The following is a 21,602-nucleotide window of genomic DNA, read 5'->3' on the forward strand; positions in this document are numbered from 1 at the left end:
GCCAGACAGCTACAGGTAGATGAGATATCCTGACAAACTACGGAGGTAAGTGCCACACACCTTGATGTAACCCCAAGACACCGACAGCAGGTAATTGGCTTCAGGCATTTTGGACCGTGTTTTCTCGTTCCTACACAAAGCCAGAACTGTAATCCAGTGGGAATAAAAAAAAAAAGGAGGAAGACGGACAAAATTCCTCTAGTGCTGAAAAAAAGGAGAAAAGAGCCTCTTTTCCTCTATCCTCATGTGTTTCCCTCTTCAGCAGCTAAGAGAGCAGCTCGATAACGACTCAGTCTCCCTATCAGCAGCAGAAAAGGGCCAGCTCTTGGTCTCCATGCTCGGGAATAGATAAATGGTCGATGGATAAAGAGAAGGAGGTGTAGCCACGAGCCAGGCTTGGTGTTGAGGAGATCCAGCAGCAGCAGGCTCCGTGGAATCGGATGGAGAAGCAGCAGCAGCAGCAGCAGCAGCTGGATCCTTTAGCCGGGGACTCTCAGCGCACTGATGAATAATGGAGAAGTAGCGAGAGGAAGGGAGGCGGGGAAAAAACAGCTCCGGAGACAGGAGGAGGAGGGAGTGAGGCAGCGATGTTCATCTGACTGGAGGGGGGGTTCCTCCACTGGATTTGTCTTGCTTGGCTGCTCTTACTGCTCACACGCCCCCTCCTACCTTCTCTCTCTCGCTCTCTCTCTCTCTCCCTCCCTATTCTGTCTCTTTTTTCCTGCCAGCCCCAGCAACACGCTCAATTCAGAATACATGATTTGACAGAAAAAAGGGAGACAGGGGGGAGCCCTCATTACATCTTGGCATTGGTGTATGGTTCAGGGTCCTGTCGAAAAGTGATTTCAATATCCTGACTTGCATTTGAGAGATTACTTTTTCTCTCCTTTTATGCTTTTTTTTTAATCTCCAGTGTTGCTTCTAGTGTATATAAATGTCATCCTCTTTAAATCCAACCCCCCCCTGTAATTCCCACTTAAAGCCTCCTTTAAAATCAGCCATTGTGGAGGAATGTCATCGAGCCATTGAGCTCTGCCTCCCCCTCTGCAGTAAAACAATGAGGACGGGGACGAGGCACGTTTTGAGGAATGTGAATGCACAGCGTCTGTATTTTTATCACCATTATCTCTCTAATCATCAGCTCCTCTTCCTCTCTCTCCTCTCGTCAGACATCCTCAAGTGCAGCAGCCATTGTGGGGAACTCATAAGCCTGTTCATTATCCGTATCCCAAACCCACTAATATAAGACGCTGTCAGGGTGTCTGCCGAGGGCTATTTTTAACAACCAAGAGACAACAGAACAGAGGGGACGCCGGTCAGAGAGGGAAGAGAAAAAGAGAGATGGGAAATAATTGCATCCTTCCCCAATATACAGGAGCTGACAGCAGCCAACAGATTTCACTCGCTGCCTATTACTAGAAACACCCCAACGCCATGGCAACAGCATCAGGCGGCCAGTGTGAGGCTGTTCTGAAGGAGGAGAGAGAAGAATTGGAGAGGCTTCCCTCTTCCCTTCCCAGGCAGACATGTGGTGGAGCTGCTGAGCTGTCACGAGGACACACCACACACATCGCCTCTGCTTGCATCCGACGATGCAGAGACTCCCTCTTCTCCTTGCTCTCCACTGCTTACATGTCAATTTCTCTCACGGCTACCACTCGCCAACGCAGCCATCAATCTCCATCTGTCTGCCTCACTGGCAGAATCAATGAGCCGTCCTTGGAGCAGGTGTTGATACTGCTGCAGAGTACAAGGCCTGAGCCACCTGAATGAAATATACTGAGACAATCAGCGGCCAAATTAAAGGCGGTGTTTGGACTTTTTTGTCACAAATTTATATATAGTACGTCTCCATCTGAGTCAGTCATCATGTGTGTTTTTGTGTGAAGTGGGAGATCAAAGCTGCCCCGAGAGGATTCTGGATTATCCTCCCACTGAGGGAAAGAACCAGAAGCAGGGAGGTAGGCCGCAAGAAAAGATAGGGAAGAAAAAATAAATAAATAAGAGAGAGAGAGAGAGAGAGAGAGAGAGAGGGAGAGAGAGAGAGAGAGAGAGAGAGAGAGAGAGAGAGAGAGAGAGAGAGAGAGAGAGAGAGAGAGAGAGAGAGAGGAGGTAGCACTTTATGTAATCGCTCACTACATAATATATAAAGAAACCAGAAATAACAGCGGGGGATGTCTCTCTCAGCAATGTGTTGCAAAGAAATGCTTTCTCAGAGGATGAAAGAAATGCCTCAGTGCACACACACACACACACACACACAAAGAGCAGCATCAGACAAATGTTATTGATGATGGCTAAGATCAGTTGATGCTCACACGACGCATTCATGTTTTAAACACTGCCAATATTTCCCTCCATTAGAGTTTTATTGCCAGGCCAAAAGAAAGCCTCTTTACCTCCTAACACCATGACAGTAAGGACAGAATAGACTCTGAGAGCTCTTTGGATATTTCTCACTGATATACCAACATACTGGATGTACCATGATACTTTTATTTAACCCATTCAGTCCTTCAATTTTCTAGCATATTTGTATCCTGTTTCTCTCTGGATAAATGTGACAATGTCTAACCTTTGAGTAGATACGGATAGAGTTGCTAATATTGCCAACTTGTACAAGTTCTCCTAATTGGAAAATAAGTTTAGATTCTTCAGTAAGGCCAGTTTAAATTCTGTCTGATATCTGATGAGGTTTAGATTGAAGTTGTACTTTTTGGCCACTAGTGGGCGCACTATGCTCAGAGAGCTGTGTAGACCAACCTGCTTAGTGATAAGAGGGCTTTGACCCCTTAACCTGACAGTGTCATCAATATACAACCATACCTACGGATAAACCTGCACCATTCATTCTATTCTTTCATATAAGACGTTCAAGCATCACCTTGAGTTATTCCTTTAATGAACAATGATGAATGTTTCAAAAATCAAGACATGAATCAATGTGGCGACACTTTGTAATTCTCACTTTGAACTCTTTAAGACATCCCGATTAAAAAAACCCCATTCAGAAACACCTTATATCCAGGTGTCCCAGTTTACACGTTTGGCTGTCTGATAGCAGGGGAACAAAATGAACTGATTATTTCAATTAAAGCCACCAAAAAATATTTAAGCAATTAGCATCTTGTAATATATTTCACATGAGTTTACAAAGGTTTCTGTCACACTTTGAGAGTAGAAAACATAATCATGATGTCTTTGAAAGAATAAGCTAAATGCAGAAAGTACTATAGTCCTTTGTTTTTTCCCATTCTTGGAAAGTAACCCTACACTACCTGCTTCAAATGTGCCCTAGGAATTGTGTCTTGCATAGTTTATCTGCAGAAACATTTGTTCTCCACCCTGTAAATTAGCTTTTTTTTTGACTATGGATTTCCCAGGATTTAACAACGCTGAGAACTTGTGTAACATTTGATTCTTCAGCTACAGACCTACACTGATTGTGGCTGAACTCCCCCTCAATTTGGCAAAAGTATGACGCAGGGTGGTAACATCTGCGCTACAGCAAGACTCGCTATGACATAACTCTGAAAAGATCAGGGATGCTACCTACGTATGAACAAAGCGTGCGTGTGCTGGCTTTAGCTACAGACGAATGTGAGAGACGGCCCGACAACCTCTCACTTCCTCTGACTCATTCAGGCAAATGTGTGTCAGTATGAGAAAGCGTGGATTCAGGTGTTTTAACCTGAACAGTAAGACGCCTTAGATAAAGAAAGCAAAGGGAGGGTTTACAGGAAATACATCAATTTGTCAGCTGACTGCGTCACACTCCCATCACTTCCAGCTGTTCACAGCCGCACAGACTCAAGTGTGAAAAAAATACACATTACACAGGCAGCGTAACTGTGCATGTTTGACCTCTGTTTGCTTTAAAAGGTGAAAACGCCACCTTGTCAAATACTGCAAAGTATCACACCTCAACAACAACAACTGTCCTTAAAAGGATCTCTTAAAAGAGTGAAATCAAATTTAAAACAAATACATTAACCACATTATAAAATCACACAGGAAGAAACATTTTGGATATTGTCAAATTGAATTTATTGTTACCCTGCATCCTATTTGGAAAAATGGACTGCTGAGTAGCACCCAGCCACGCTTAACAGAAAACATTAAACCTGTCTAAGAAGTGGCACGTTAACTTTCACCCAAAGGTCACTTAGCACCTCAGTAGAAATTAGTTTAACAGGAGAAAAAAAAAGCTGCTGCTTGTTGGTGCCTCTAAGACGCTCACGTCATCTTTCTACCTCTTTGGAAAATTCTGATAAAGTTTGAGTTATCCCGCAAACTAAAGTTGTAAATGGGGAAACAATCAACCTAAGAATCCAGAGACAGAAATTCCATCAATCATTTTAAAATGATTTTTGAGTAAATGGGTAATGAGCGCGCTCCAGTACAGATGTCTTTTTGTTGTCACATTTAAATACATGAAAGGGTGCACAAGGTTTGTGAAACGCAGACTGCACACACCACAGCATCATGTATGAACCTCTAAAAAGATGCATATTATGCTTAAAAAGTACAACTTGGGAGCGCAGCGCTTTAAAAAATCCATTGGTAGTGAACAGCCACAGTGACTTTACTTCATATGCTCTGAGAAAGGAGAAAAACCCAAATGACGCATTCAGGATCCTCAGCCTGAAAGTCCTTAAGAAACAAACAGATATAGCTGTCTATACAAAAACTTAAACCACATGACGTTTCATTTCCTAAATGTTCGGAAAGTCACTAAAGTTTAGCACACAAAATCCTGACAAGACAAAGGAAGTCCTTTTATGATGACTGCTTCAAAAACGACGAGAAACCCTGAATCGTTCACTTTAAAAAGTCTAGAGCCACAACAATTGAAATTGAAACAATGATAACAAAACTTTATCACTCAAAGTCCACGCAGAATGAACAGTTCCATTTTCCAAAGAAGCCAGAAACTGATGTAAAGTTTCAGAACTGTAAAGATGTAAAAAATGTAAAGTTTCACCTTTCTCCAACCATTGAGCTTCCCGAGTTTCCTCTCCTTCTTGTCAAAGCAGCAGGCTCCCATGTTGCTGTGTGTGTGGAGTGCAGAGTGAAGAGGGGCTGCTGTCCGTTAAAGTGTCTGTCTCGCTCTGACTACAGCATGAGTAAAAGAACCAAGCCTTGGCTCTCTGACGGCGGGAAACGCCACAGCTCCAGTGACTCACTTTTGGCTGCTTGGTCTGACTAGGCTTTAGCTCACACCCTGTGCATGTGGAGCAATGAGTGAGTGCGTGTGTGTGAGGGAGAGAAAGACCTCTGCCTGATACAGTACACACTCCCACATGGGGGTAGTCCTTCCTCTCACTCCTCTCACTTCGCTGTTCACTTCTCGTGCAGCCTGCACTCAGACTTCAGCTCTGAGATTACTTTGTGAAAATACCGTGCCGGTCCTTCTGATGACTAGAACACTTCCTGTTTTCATGAACACTGTGGATTTCCTTGAACTGAAATCAACTGTTTTTTCTCCCTTGAAGATCAAATCTAGTTAAAAGACAGAGGAGTAGTCTCACTTTCAAGTGTCCTTCAGTTTATAACAGAAATGTTTACACAGGGCTGTTGTTGCAGAACAAATGTCGGAACAAATCAGCAAAAACTGTTAGCAGTTACAAATGTTTCCAAACTACCAATACCCCCATAGATCAAATTGTACTTCTTTATATAATATATAAAACCCAATACTGGACACATAGATTCTGTTTTGTTGACACAAGACTACAAGTGGGAAGCTTAAGTCCAGTCGTTTAAATTAATTAAATTAAAGGTTTTTGAGCAGGACTGAAACAATTACTTACATCATCAAACAAATCTTTCTCGTTGATTGGCTGCAAAATACATTTGTACCAAAGGGATGTCTGTTAGAGCGGCATCAACAGCAACTAAAGTAAGGCTTTTCTTGCCCTTTAAATTGTTTTTTTTTTAATTTGCAAAGGTCGCATGTAAAATGTTAGTCACACGTTACCATGTAATGATTTTTTTGATATTAAGAATTAGCTTAAAAAGACATTTTCTGTGCAGTCTGTTTGTAGTTCACACAACATACAACTCTATTTTGAGTGTCACGCAAGACATTTGATTTTCTCTTTCTTTTTAAACACTGATTTTCATTTCTACTCTTTCAATGACTTAAATCATTGGATCGCTACTGTCATTTTCTGTCAATAAACTAGTCGAATGCTCCACTTATAATATCCACCCTAGTTTACAATAACAAAGCATCCACCTCCTTGACACTGAGGAATATTGCACCTCACAACAGGCCTTGACCCGACTACGTCAGCCGTGCATAACAGCGAGGACAGTCACGTACTGTGAGTCCTCAGCGGCAGCGGCCCTCTACGCTTCACCTTGGAGGTACAGCAGCAGCTTCTCAAATTTCACCTTCCTCATACTCTTGTTTCATACTCGGCCGTGGCTTGAATAACAGTTTTTCCATCCTAAGTACAACAAGGGGGTCACAGTGGCTGATCTGCACGTTCTCGTTCGTAAAGGCAGGTCGAGTGTGATGGCCCACATGTCAAAGAGGCAGGAGTTGTGTCGTGTTGCAAGCAGCCTATACAGACTCAAAACACACAGACATAATAAGACCCTACACATAGGAGGAGATACCCACAGATAGGTATGTGTTAGGAGGACACATTGACCGACACCTCAAGGTGAGAGGGGAGGTGGGAAACAACAAGAGTATTGTCCCGACTCTATTAACCGCTTATAAGTCACATCTTGTACTTTTAAAATCTCTATTTTTCATTTTATATAATCATGCCTCCTTACACACACACATGCTTTCTGACAGGGATAGTCTGCAGCTGTTAGGTGCATGTGTGAACAAACAACTCTTAAGAAATCTTAAGACCTTCTCGAAATGTCCAAGATTGCATTAAGTACGTGAAAATAGCTATTTCCAAGCCCTCATGTAAAGAGTGTGCATGGTGTCAGGGTGAGCCATTGTGTGAATGCAGCAGGTAATAGTCTGCAGCAAACACAACTAACACAGAACATTCCTTGCTGTTTGGGATTTGCTTTAAAAATGATTCCAGAAAACATCAGGGTCGGAATGTCCTAAAATTGTAAAGACATTTCCTGGAGTTCTTGTGTGAAAAAAAAAACTGAATCACAACACAACCTCCTCCCTTAGTCAAAATCCCCTCATGTGGTGTTTCTCCTGCCTTTTGTTTTGGTCAGATTATGTTGGCAGCAGAACTCTCGAGTTTATTGAGTTTTTTTCTCAAGAAGAATTTGGATAACATTTTCCTTTCACTATCCCACAGTTTGGATTTCTTGGAGTTTCTCAACTCAAGGAGTCTCCTTATATCAATCATCAGCTGCGGATGATTTTTGGCTCATTCCTACCAGTTTTTCCGCGATTGCAAAAGGGATCAATTTAAGACATGTACGCAAATAACAGTTGATTTTAATCCATGACTTTCCTGTACCTATCTGCTGTCCTGTAGCCATTCATCTGTGTCCAAATGTCTGTCATTTGAAATGTGTTAAATAATGTTTTCTTTGTTTTATGTGAACTCATGTGTCTTAACTGGAACAAAACAAGCTCAAAGCCAGTGGGATCCCCATCTAAATGATGGCAGCGACAGGATAAATAAAAACAACCATTAACCGTCCATATGGGCATGATGGGATGTCTATTGTGGGAGAGCAGGAGGTCAGGAAGGAGACAGGAAGAGAGAGTCACTCTGCCCAGGGGTCTGCATGGATCTCACACATACACATAAACACACTCAAGCACACATAAATGTTCTCCGTCTTCCTCTTGAGATTATTGTGTTTGACCCACTGCGGGATCTCCAACATCCTGTTGTCCAGTTTTATGAGAAATGACAAGCTTATCCTCTTGGCTTACTTCACAAACGTTTCAGTCGCCTTACACAGCTGCTTCTTTTTCAACACAACTGCTCCCTCCGGCATTCCTCATTCATCAGAAAAAAAGTGTTCAAAACTGAAACTCACTCAACTAAAAACTGAAATCTGGAACTTCCCATGAGCTAAGTCCATAAATGTGTAAATCTAATGCAATGTCTTGTCTTACTCAAGCTAAAGAATATTATTGCTAAAGGAAAAAAAAAAGTGACTTTTTGATCCAGTAGGTGTCGCCCTTGAGCACAAGCCTGAAACCAAAACAAACTCTTTTGTGACACCTCCGCCACACCGAGACCTCCGCTCTCCTACAGCGACACACCTCCGATCCCTCTCCACTCAGGTTTGCACAAAGTGGGAGCGATATTTAGTTAGCTTGTAGCTTCGCATTGCATGTAAATATACACGGAATGACCATGATCTAAAAAAGTCTATGAGACATTGAAATAATCAGGGACTACAGTATGTTATTCTTCTTTTCTCTAGTCCTTGTCTTAAACAGCTTTTATACGTGACGGGATGAGTCGGCCGGCCATCTTGTCCATGTAAACATCATGCAAACACGACATCAACACAGACAGCAGGACTCACACTCATTGTAGACAGTCATGACTCACACAGTTATTTACAGAGGACATACTGACGTTCTGCTGTATTTATGTGTAAAATGTCACAGATTCTTCCTTTAAAGCTTTGGACTGAAATCTCCCGAAAGTCATCAACTGCCACTGATATGAAATTTGACCAGCAAATCCATTCCATAAATAATAGTTTAGTGCATGATTTCAACTGATTCAAAAGTTAACTGGCTAAGAAGGATGCAGATAGGAAATAATGGATCAGTACAATGAGCCAAACAGCATGCTGTAATAGTTGATGAAGCAAAATGTCATTATCACTGCTGCCTCTAAAGATTCTCATCTCTCGAAAGAGTCTCATCATGAAGTTACAAATGTCAGATCTGCTGATGATAATCGACAGGTGTCAGGACTAAGAGAAAGCCAAAGAGATTACGGGAGATTACGGTTAAATATTGCCTGGCTCTATTCTGTGTCGTGTTTCTGGCTCTCATGTAAAGAAGCAGGAACTAAACCTCGATGCACATCCCACAAAGTCAATGACAGAAGAAATTTACCAGTGGACAGGGAGCAGATTGGATGAAAAAGAATTGGATGATGTTCAAGTTCTGTTTGGATATTTCTTCAACTGAATTGTTTTCAAAGTGTAGTCTGCTTTTTTTTTTGAATGACCCTAGACAAAAAACAGAAACTTCTTTTTTTGTGAAAATTGGCTCGTTTGACGAGGCGTGTATCTGACTTACGATGCTTCTGCAGCCAGCCTCGCTTGGTATAGACACAGAATTGAGACTTAAAGAACCAGGAACTAAACCCTGATGCACATCACAAGCAATCAGCAAAGCGGAAGAAACCGGAGCCAGTGCAAAGAAAGAAGCTGTGCTTAAAGGGACAACAGCAGGTGGAAGTAACTCAGCCACACCAAGGAACATTTATTAAGTAAAGATCAGTGGAAGTTTAAGCTGCTTGAGGCAGAGGTCGGGGAACATCCTGTCATAAAAATACAAACACACCAGGTTTCTTTATACACTAACAACTCTCAAGCCTCCTCCCTACTACAGTACATTTTCACTCTATTAATACTTTGACTTTGCTCAGGTCAAACTAAGTTCATGACTTTTAACGGACAAAGTATCTCTGGATATGGTCAGGTTTTTACTGTGATGAATAATAAATACAGACTTGGGTGTAAACATTTGCAATAAACGGAACATTCTTTGATCAAATAAAGGTGCCTTTGCCTCGTGCCCTTTTCGCCACTCTGGTTGGAACAGCAGGAGAAAAAAAGAAAAGAAATAAAAACACAGAGATGCAGCCTCTCCTACCTTGTTGGAGGCCATGTCACTGACAGAGCGGTAGGTCTGGATGGTCTCCAGCTGGTCCAGACACCAGTCCAGCTCCTCCATCGTCTCCATGGCCAGCTTCTGGTACGCCTCATCTGTCAACAAGCAGCCGGCACACAGAGACACACAGTCAGAACAGACGGCGCACGTGGAGCCCGAACGCTGCGCCTGTTTCCGCACTTTCTGCTGCTGCTGCTGCTGCTGAGGAAGAGAAAGGGGAATAGCTAGAGGTGGCACCCGGCTGCAGTGCTCCTTCATCATGAGGAGGTGTAGCTGTGGCGAGCCTTTGGGACTCGCTTGCAGCTGTCAAGAGAGTGGAGGGAAGCTACTGTAGGATCTGTGCCTGTCCTGTCACTCACTTTGCTTATCTCCCTGTGCATGCGTATGTGCAGCCCCAATCTGGGGCCCTCAGCTCATTTACATAGTCGACCCCCTGAAACAGGAAACCAGATACTGACTACCCCCACATCCCCCCCAGTCGCCACACACAGACAAACTTTACCCCAGCTCACAGGAAGCACACTTCTAAACACAAGCACAAACACACACACACTTTTAAACTGCAAAATTAAGTGTTGTGTAGAGTTTCTGCTACGTAAAAGCATCCTCGCTTAAGTTGCATCAATTCATCAGAGAAACCAACACAGAACAGAGGATGTCCTTTACTGGCAAAGACACAAACCTTGTGCAAGTCTGTTGTTTTAATGAGTCCATGCAGAGTCAAGAATGTGTCCAATGATAACCGCTACAGTAAAGAAACATGTGGTTATTGTTTTGAAGCGTCAGTAAACCAATAACTGAACCACAGCATGACACAAGTTTAGCCTAGAAATACAATTACAGGAACTGACATTTAATGATCAGAGCTGAACTTCATTTCCGTAACGTTATGCAACAGCAAGGGTCGAATTAAGCCTCATTATTTTCTTCATCGTATCAGCTCTTCTTTTCATATCAAAAACACGTGTTAATGTTTTTGTAAAGAAATCAGCTTTAATCAAAAGACATAAGTAATAAAAAATGTACAGACTAATAATCGGCACAGCAGTTCCTGAATGAATCAAAGTTTATGAAATGTCTGACTACAGAGAATTAAGTGATGTCAAATAGTGGTTAGTCTTTTCTGCCAAACCAATCCTCAAAATATTCAGTTAACTATCAAATAAGACAAAAACACTTTAGCACAGTGTTAACTGAGTCAACATCAACCCATGTGCGGCTTATTGGTTTGTTTTGCAATCTTCTTGCAAAACAAAATAAGCAAAACCAAGATTCTGTCGTCCAACAACATAAAAACTATTAAAATTCAAGTGTTTGACAAAATCTTAGGATGTCATTAACATCGCAAGCCAAGATTTGATCAACTGAAATTGACTGTTATAAAAAGCAACGGTATATGAAACCATAGTGTAAATGTGTCAGGCAGATGAAATCTAACATCATGCACACTATTCTCAATTTAGTCGGGGACATTTCCATCTACCGTAAATTCCGGACTATAAGCCGCTACTTTTTTCTCACACTTCGAGCACTGCGGCTTCTACTCCGGTGCGGCTAATGCATGGATTTTTCTTGGGGGACAATGAGCTTCTGCCGCAAAAACATTTGACTTCGTCACGTCGGATCTTAATATCAGTCATTTTGCGCTTCATGCACGCACCCTCATGATGGAAAACACACAGAGAAATACATATGATGCAGCTTTCAAGTTAAAGGCGATCGACCTGGCTGTCAAAGAAGCTAACAGAGCTGCTGCACGTTAAGATGACACTGACAGCGACAACAGAGACTGAGGAAGTGAGTAATGAAGTCATTCTGAGGCAGTGAATGGATGGACTTTTTCTTGTGAAATATATTACGGTCATCTTTTTCATCAGCCGTGTTACAGACACCGTCGGCTAGGCTTCGTATTGTAACGGTTCATGTTGTAAAGTCAGTAGTTGATAATGTGTTCATAATTCCGATTATGTGGAGAGTCAGTGAATGCACCAGCGAGGACGTGTTGAGTGGCTGTATGAGAGAACGCTGGGGGAGAGAGTTGGATTGTTACGGCAAGTTATGTGTTGCTCTCTGCTGTAAACGGCGTGGTCACGGCCGACAGTGATCGGGTTATTAAGTTATTATTTGTTATTATTCGTCGTCCTTTAACGTCCGTACGGACGCTACAGTATTTGCGGATGTTACCGGTAGCCTACGTCTGTGTAAATAGCTCTTGTTATAGCGTGGACACCTGCGGCTTATAATCAAGTGCGGCTTATATATGTACAAATACATTTATTTACTTATTTTTAGCCGGTGCGGCTTATATCCAGGTGCGCTCAATAGTACGGAATTTACGGTAAATCAAATTTCCGTTTGCACTTCAAGTATGAAGGAAAAAATAAGAACCTGCTGCAACCACTGCTAAACTGTTGCACTATGCTCTGAGTCAGTATTCCAGCCCTGTTCCAGTGCTTCAACGGCGTTTTATAGGGGAATACAACTGCATGTCAGGGTTGGCCTGAAGCCTGTTGGACAGCAGAGTGGGTGTGGGATCAGGGGGACTGAACTGAGTGGGTCAGCCCTTCTTTGTGTATACTCTGGGTCTCCTAGCTGCAGAGCACAACATGGCAGCCGTGTGTGCACTGTGGCGACCTTAGCGTGGCTACGTAGAATGTGTCCCCTGTTCTGATCTCCTGCCATCAAAGACACGAGCCTGTTTGCTTTCCCAAACATGAGAGGCACCTGGCGCTCTGCCCGCAGCCTTCCCTCAGTCATGAGCGGAGGGAAAGTGTGTGTTTGGTTTAACTCCACAAGCGTCTGATGTCAGGGTGGCTTACACCTATTCGAGATGTTTTTTTTTCTTCCCAGTATGTCCAACACTTTCGAGGTGGTCTGTGTTTTTGAAGAGAATAGAAAGGTCCTTTTCCCGCATCTTGTCCTGCCTGAACTTCTAGATGCTGCGGAGGTAGAAGTTTTTATTGGCTCCTTTAGATTGCCGTCCTTTATATCTCTCATGACACAGCCACATCTCAGGGAAGTGTATCAATGCAAACAATGACATTAACAAACTCTTAAAGAGGTCTTTCATGTCTGCGGTGATGGTCAGGTTGCTCTGTTATTCCAAACCTTTGAGAACAAATCTCACAACAACACTACAGAGAGAATGGAGGGTTTTTTTCCTCCCAGATGTTTTAAACCTGTCTTTTTTTAGCCTGGGTTTTAGAGGACTTTAATCAGATTACTGATATATACTAATCATTATCAGCAAGAGCTGCATCGAGAAAACAAAGATCTCAGTTCCTAAAAAAAATGAAAAAGAGAAATATGCATGACACAATTACATCCAGTCACAAAGCCTGAGGTTAAACAAAGATTATGCTTTATATAAGTATGAAGAGAAATACATCCATTTGATTTTGTGTATTAACCATATGCTGAATTTAAGAAACCATAATGTCAGAGTGTGGTGGCTGCCCCCACTGGAAGCGCCCCCTGAGCTGGTGGGGGTTTGGTGCCTTGCTCAAGGGCACCTCGGTCTGACACCTCTCCAGCTACCAGACCAACTTCCATATTTTGGTTTGCATCATCTTTTGCACCCTAATTAATGCATGCAGTGTGACTTTTGACCTAGATCTATTCTCCCACACACACACAAACAGGCCATGTAATGTAATATCATGCCAATGGCTTGACACTATTTGACTGACCTATTAACACTGGTTATGAGCCAAGACATGCAGCAATGCACCAGTAAGACCAGGAAAGACAAACTAGGTAAACAACGCAGGATTCAAACTTATCACGTTTCATGTTATTGGACGACTTTTCAATGAATCTTGAAGAATCACAGAATGGAAAAAAAAAATTCATACATTTACTTTGAAGAATTTAAACAAACTGGATTGGAGGGATTTAGAACAGGGGTGCCGGGGCACAGATGGACATGTGGTCATGCTGCGCCCCATGTACGGGCAGCCCTTGTCAAATCCTGCCTTTAACTCCTTTTACAACAGGTTCACTCTTCCTGATGTCCTACTGCATGCTCTGTCATAATAAATAAAGGCTGAAAACCACAAAGAAATCTTTACAAAAGTGAAGGAGGTGCTGACGTGTGTCTTATCGAGTTCATGAGTGTCAAAGAGTGACTGCAAAAATACTAAAAAGATAGTAAAACTAAAATATGTGATTGCTTTAGCTCTTAACCATGTTCATGGCTTTGACTTTAACACACAAAAATAGGCACAGAGCCTTATAGTCTAGTTTGGTGGGTCAGGACCTCAAAATGGTCACAGGGCCAACTCGTTCTGGGACCCCACATAATAAATCCATTCTCCAGCTAGCTGCCAGATCCAGTTAACTACAATGCTTGTGCAGCAGTATTTACTCTGATCTCTGCCATGTTGGCAGTCTTTACTCCAGAGCTGGAACACATTTACCATGCAAATCGAATAAAAAAAGATTTATGTACAGTACTTGTCATTATGGCATAGGATGCTAGCTGTCAGTTATGGGATGTACATTTGCAAAAAGCCAACAAACCACAGTCCCACAGTTAGAGTTTGATTCTAGAAACAACATACGAATGATTTCTGGCCATAGGTCTTGTAATTTTGCATCTTTTAAAAACTAACAAGAAGAGACGTTTTTTTTCCTACATGTTGGCTGCACACAAGTCTTACTTTAGTCACACCAGCCTGTACAGTGTACTGTCATGGTCACAGATGGATTAACAGAAACGGCATTCAAAAGTCAAAAGACTGTTTACACACAAACGCACACGTCACACACAAGAGGGGATTTCCATCCCCTCCACCCCGACACAAGGACCTTTCTGATCAGAGCTTCAGTGATTGCCCCAGAGGGACACACACTTACAAACGCGCACACACGCACAATGATTTATTGATGAGAACTTCATATCAGATCACTTCTTTTGTGCAGCAGGTGCACAGAAAACAAAGTACTCACACAGCTGATGCCGTATGTTGCTTTCAGGTCATCTGAGGAGAAGTGTGTCCAGGGGGAGTTGTTTTTTTTTGTGTATGTGTGAGAGACAGAGAGACAGCTGGGTCTGTCACCCTTTCATGGGGATGGATTCTGCTTTCTGCTTCATGTTGCTTGATCCAGCGGAGCAGGACGGCTGCAGCAGCCAGAATCTAAATGGCGATTCACAGGTTCTTCCCCGAACACACATGAGCCACAACACCCTCTAACCAAAGTCTTTTTTTTTTTAACTTTAATTCACTGGCCAAGCCTTCATCTTGTAAACAACGTGGCTTTTGAAAGGTAGAAGTGCCACATTTCCAGTGAACCAGTGCAAACAGACCACACATACATCAAAAGAAACCAGACTGTGACGTCGGTTCAGATTGGCAGCAGAGCCAAGATCCTGAATGTGGCTTTTAGTGGTGATCTTTTTTTTTTTACAAGAAACAGAACGAGTTGATCAGAAAGCCTCCGAGCGCTTACACAACACTTCCTTTGGAAGCTCAGAGACTGTATGATGAGGCAGGGGGGATGTTGCAGTGCTTTCTACGCACAAAATTATGACTCCATGCACGCCATTGCAAAATCAACCATGGATGCGTATTGTGAAAAGATGGAAAGAAGGGCGGTGTTGGTGGTGGTGGAGTTTGTGGTTGAAGGGCCATGTTATGTAGCCCTGCTGATTGAACAAGTTCAGTGAGCGCAGTTCTGAGAAGTGACAGTGACATCATGAGTCTGTGCTTCATTAAAGCTTATTTAACTGATTTACAACGAGGGAGGGTCATGTTTCAATCGATTTTATAAGGATTTTGTTGCGCTATGGTTGTGAATCACAAACAGAAGAAAGAAATAATGACTGCAAATAATGTTGCAACGCCAGTTTTGCAAATGGTTCACTGCTTAGGAATTTGCAGCAAAACTTCAATGGAGGCCTTTAATAAGCGGGAATGAAGTGTCTGTAAAACATTTAAACGTGGACGCAACACTGTGACACATGTCTGTCCCCAATACTAAAACGGATCAAGCTAACAAAGCTTCAAGTTTTCTGCTGCAGCAAACTTGGGAGAATCTGTGGAAACCACTCCGATTGTGGACGCTGATTACTAACCCAATTGGACTTTGACTCCTTTGCCAAATTATCTTGTTATTTCTTCATCTCTGGTATTGATGTGTTGTTTTTAACTGTTTTAATTAAGTTTGTATTTTATTCTCTACATCTATAATGCTATCTCGACCAGATTTCAGTCCAAAAAAAGTCACGCGTAAAGTTAGCTGGTGAAGCAGTCGAAACTTAATTTCTTCCCAACATTTTTGGATGTTTTTACACGCATAAAAACAACTGTAGATTCTTCACTTTTTTTTCCTTTACGTGTTTTGTTGTGCAAAAAACAAGAATCAAACATGTTTTTCTCTTCATTGTAGAGCCCACTGCACAGCAGTGTTAATATAATAATGTGTACTTCACATCAAAAATATGTCAAACTATTCCTTTAAATTAAGTCAAATATTGATGTTAAAGGGGGTTAATCGAGATGTGTTTGCTGTGTGCTGGTGAGCTTGACATCTTTGTGTTGTTTAACTTGTTTCTGGTGTAGCAACAGGAAGCACACGGTAAAAAAACAAATCGAGCAGCTTCACGTTATGTAACTCTCCGTCTGACTTGAGTCTCTACTGCTTTTATTTATACGGTAATAAAGTCCTTTCTGACCATAAAACTTGTAATAAAAAGTGCATTCACTGGGTAACATGTAGCAAACATTTGTGTGTGTGTGTGTGTGTGTGTGTGTGTGTGTGTGTGTATGTGTGTGTGTGCGTGTGTCTGTAAGACCTCTTTACGGTTTCTGCTGGATCCTTTCTTCCCTCTCTCTTTGGACACAGTGTTCCCTGTTCTCCCCATAACATACACATTCCAGTCTGCCTTACGGGGGAGCTCAGTGGGAAAGCAACACGGAAAGCTATAAATCGGAATAGCACGCAATACCTCTCAAAGGGGGGACAGTGATACCAGATCTCTCCCAGAATCCTTAGAATAACACAAATAAAGTCTGTCCTGTTAATCACACTGTCTGAATCGAGGCGGCGTAAAGAAACACAAGTTCTCAAGTTTTGAGAATTTTATTTCCAATGTCTTCTCGGTAAGATTGTACAAGCAGTTTTAAAGATGTAAGCCCAATAAAATCTTGGACGCGACTCTTAAACCTTTTTTAACAGGATTTATTCTTCCAAAGAAGGATGGATGAAGTTATCATCTGTGCTCATATGTGATTTTCATCCTGCCGGGAGTTCCAATATATGTTTTTTCTTACAATTAAACATATGTAAGGTCTGTATAATGATCAATCACTGTGTAAATGTTTAAGCTGACAGTTTCCTAAAGTGTAGGTGAGGTCTCCACATAATCAAAGTTGACAGAAAATCTTTTTTATAACTCTATGAAACTTGTATGTTTTCTTGAAACCTTTGCCTTTAACATCAAATATTTAAGCTGCCAATACATGTTGTGTTCTTAAAATAATTCATTTACCTAAAAAAACACAGGATTGAATGAAAAAAACATTTGACAGGTCAATTTTGTTTCACAAGCGGACCTGAGCTCACGCTTTGAGTGTGGGCTCGTGCATGCATGGGGTAGAGAAGCAGCAAGTGGACAGGGGGATTTGATTGGTCCATCAGATTGGTACCGCTTGGCAAGTTTTTAGAGCTCACATATGATTCTTTTCTGTCAGGATCTAAAGACAATTTCAACCAAAATCTGAGTGTGTATCTGAAGAAAATGATCAACCCTGCCTTTGAACATGGGGATACAAAGAGATTTATGTATGTGGAAGATGGATGTGAGGAGCAATGGGAACTCAGACAATTGTCTGACATTACATCACCTGAAGGTTTCTGCATCAGTCCTACACACACTGTTGTCTCTGCTATCTTAGCAGTCGTCACATTCTGATACAAAAACTTCAGTCTTTCATTGCTCCATCTTTGTAACTCACTCTGATAGAAGAGTCGGACGTCAATGAGGCTGTTTAACAAGGTTTCTGCCTCCTTCTTTTTCACAGTGTTTATACTATCTGACTGCTTGCAGTGTAGATTCTGTGATGTGTTGTTACTGTATCGTTCTCTGATAAATCAGACAGACGTCAAAGAAGGGATTCTATCAGTAAGTCCCCCAGAAGGAGCTGTGACTACAACAGTGTCCTGTCCTTGAGCTGTTCTCTCTCCACCTGACTCTCCATCTGTTTTGCTTCATGTTCTCATAAACTCCTACATATTATTTTTCCAACCTTACACTCTTTCTCAATTTCTGTTTTTTACTCTTTTTTCATGCGCACACACAAACACACAGCAACAGACCAGGCTTTGTGTGTGTTACCTGAGGTGAACTCCCACACTGTGAGCAGCAGTACTGACTGGCCTGAAAGGGCCTTATTGTCACTCTGACTGGCATTTGCCCCTCGGGTTGATTAGCATGGATGAGAGGAGCTCTGGACCAAGTTAGCCAAACTTCTGTCGCTGTTGATGCGTTTTTTTTGTCTTAAGGTTTTTAAGTAGCGGCTCGAGTTATAATAACAGAAGTCTTCAGTTGGCGCAGGGTCTGATCTGAGGTCAGGGCAGGACAGATTTTTTAAATCATCAGGGTTTTTTTTTGTGTGTAATCAGATCAGGCCTATATGTGGCAGCTGCTGGAACTGAACTCAGTGGAAAAAAAGTCTGACCAAAAACAGTCATCTTTTGAGATTACATTAAAAACTTAAAAAAAAAAAAAACATGCTTAAAAGCAACAGCGTCTCATAAACACCTAGTTTCTATGGACTATCCACCAAACACATCACCAAACCAAAGACGAGATGAGCAAATTAATACCATCTCGTGTGTGTGGTGAATACAAAGTTGGATTCAGCAGCTGTTTATCTCAGCGTAACATTAAGACTGGAAAAGGAGAGACTAATTAACAATCATGTTTTACCATTTTAGTTTAAACTCTGCTTTCCCTGTTTCTGCTCTTTAGAGCTATTGGTAGACATGTACTGTTAACTGTTTAGCACCTATTATTGAAGCTAAACTAGCAATCTGATGGATTTAAGGCAATTTATATTAAACTTAAAAAAAAGCTGCAGCATATGAGGGCAAACAGTGTAAGAAATGTTTTGTGTGAATAAATATTCTGTATGATGTAATAAGGTGATGTGATATTCTCTAAATGAGGAAACTGGGTCTGCAATGAAAAAAAGTATGTAATTTCAGGAGGTTTGAGCTCTGGATAACAAGATGTAAAGTGTTACCAGATATGATCCCATGAGACACAGAAATTTGCTCTTATGTCATACACATGTCACACGACAGGTCAAAGAGCAGGAGGGGTCGTGCAGCAGCGCCTCAGGCTCACAGTTCTATTGATCTGTCTGCCGTCAGTAAGGAGTCCCGTGTGAATACCGACAGCGATTCTCTCACATTAAGAGTTAATCTCAAGGAAATGTAAAGGTTACCCGTTTTCTGCAGGAGAAATAAGTTCACTTATTTAAGACATTGAAACAAAGCTTCTAGGATCTTTCTAAAGTGTGCTCAGATCCCTTTTACAGGTTCCATATTTGATAATGAGGAAGTAAGAAACCTCAGGGGGCTGAAATGCAACTACATCAACTTGGTTTATGTTTCTTAAACTCCTTTGATTACCTAATTAAAGTTTTATTGAGGACATGCAGGAAATCATTTTGGCCTCAACACTCTCCCAGCTGTTGTTGAACTGTTGTCAAGAAAAACACAACTGTCTCATTAATATTATTACCCCTGTATTCAGTGTGCAGAACTTTAAACAAAGCCAGGCAAGGCAAGGCCGGTCCAGGTCTGAGAGCAGCAGGGTTGATGAGCGGAGCACCACAGGAGTCCTGTGACGAAGGGGTATGCGTGCAACGAAGGATCTCTGTCTCCCACTAACATATGAAGACCAGCTGAGACAAACCTCAAATGACCTCAAACAGCTTGGTAAGCATGGTGCGTGTGTGTGTGTTTTAGACCACATAACGCAACCACATTGGAGTCGGAGGAAACTTTTGGCACTGATGAGCATGCAAAACAAGATGGATTGTGTTTGTCCATATTGGCAAGATTACATTTCCTGATTAAAATAAATACAAACTCTCCCTCGAGATACAAGTAAATAGGCATGTTGCATTTTTACATGCAAATGTATTCTTAGTTTTTATATGATTTGGTTTGTGGCACAACCTTTTTTTTTTTTTTTTAAACTTCAGATTTATCTGCAGTGAAGCAAACGCCAAACTGAGGTTTGGCTGTTTGTGTCTTAGTGATAATCGTGGAGGATATAGAAGAGATTTTAAATGTTTAATAAATCTTGAAAGGCTCCTTTCACTTCTGTTTCACAATTAGAGGCCAGTAATAGTGGTGTTTTTTGGCAACAGGGGAGGAGGAGGGGGACCAAATGCTTCCCAAATACCCAAACAAAAGAGCTGGTCTGTGAGGCAGAGAGCGTTTGAATCCATCTTCGCTGAGCCGAACAGGCCTGCTGGCAGGGGAATACTTCAGGGGAAGGGCAGCCGTCTGCTTTATGACTGTGCTGACGTCAATGGCATAATTCAAATACTTGCAGAGTGCATGCTTCCAGCTTTCTGAACCTGCTCTCGCTCTCCGTGGCAGGCTGCAGCTAAAACCTGACATGGAGTCAGACTCCGGTAACACGAAATCAGAGTCCTGTATGGCTGAAATGGAACAAAATCTCCTGGTGTTCATTTGCAGTCTCTCAGTCATCACAAAAATGGGAGATGGATTAACAGATCTTTGGCAATCTGTTGCTTACAGAAAACGAAATATCCTGCACAAGTGCGAAACAAACAGCTCTTCTAAAAGAAATAGGAACAGGCCAAACCAAGGTGAAATCAATGAAACCATTTTCTCTGAAGAACTACTGTATTCTGTTTTACTAAAACAGGGAAATGATACAGATTGTGTGTGTAGGTGGTATTGTGGTGTGGTGACTTTCAGTGGCGAGAATACCTAAACACAGTGTTGAGCCGAGCTGAAATCTTCGTGAAAAGGTCAGTTTGTAAACGTCTTCTGCATCTGCACTGACACCAAAAACCCCCCCAAACATTTTCATAATTGACATAACTACATAAGATGTCGTTCTCGGCTTTAACATTATAAACATCTATACTTTTGATTTCTTTCAGAGCACGCGTTTAATCCACTTAGAATAAGAATAATGAGTAGATAATTACATTTATTTGCAGCAACACAAACAGTGCTGTATATCCCGTGCAGGATGTTTTTGTCAATACCTGCACATTTTAAAAAGACACAGGCTCAGTGTTAACCAGCTAGCAAAGGAAACAGTCCAAAGCTGAAAGATATGACACATTTTAAGAAAACAGATTCAATAAGAATCTCTAATGGCTTCTTTTGGGCAAATCAAGGTGAAAAGGTAATGTTTACCAGATTTTGAATGACATCATGAGAGTTTTGAAGTGATGACATAATTGGATGGAGCCATAAAGGCCTCCACACAAACCGAACAAACAGTCCAAACTTTGGTTTACTTGCACAAGAGTGAGAAAAATGGAACTCAACTGAAAAAGAGATTAATAGCTCCTGTCATAGCGTTTTTTAAGGGTACATATTGCATCAGACATGATTTGATGATTTGGAACAAATGGCTGAAGAACAAGAAGCAAACTTAGAGATTAACTTAAGTTAGAAATCCAAACATGTAACTACTTTTGTTTTCATGTTGTGCACATTCCAGTGGCTTCCTCTAACATGAAGCTTTATTTATTGGCTTCCATAACCGGTTATAAACACAGGTAAACAG

At 41.7% G+C, this 21,602-nt stretch overlaps 1 protein-coding gene across 5 annotated transcripts in view; it reads right to left on the minus strand.

Annotated features, from left to right (window-relative positions):
• pde4ba (phosphodiesterase 4B, cAMP-specific a) overlaps positions 1–21,602 on the minus strand; it is a 151,900-nt gene that overhangs the window by 9,745 nt on the left and 120,553 nt on the right. For 3 of the 5 annotated variants that reach the window (XM_079351282.1, XM_079351283.1, XM_079351284.1), the window contains one exon: positions 9,794–9,906. In XM_079351282.1, coding sequence (XP_079207408.1) covers positions 9,794–9,906 — 113 coding nt within the window. Of the gene's footprint in view, positions 1–60; positions 1,307–4,984; positions 5,385–9,793; positions 9,907–21,602 lie in introns of those variants that run through there. The other 2 variants (XM_079351285.1, XM_079351286.1) reach the window with 2 other exon arrangements.

The sequence above is a fragment of the Symphodus melops genome (genome assembly GCF_947650265.1).
Source record: "Symphodus melops genome assembly, chromosome: 8".
Classification (NCBI taxonomy): Eukaryota; Metazoa; Chordata; class Actinopteri; order Labriformes; family Labridae; genus Symphodus; species Symphodus melops.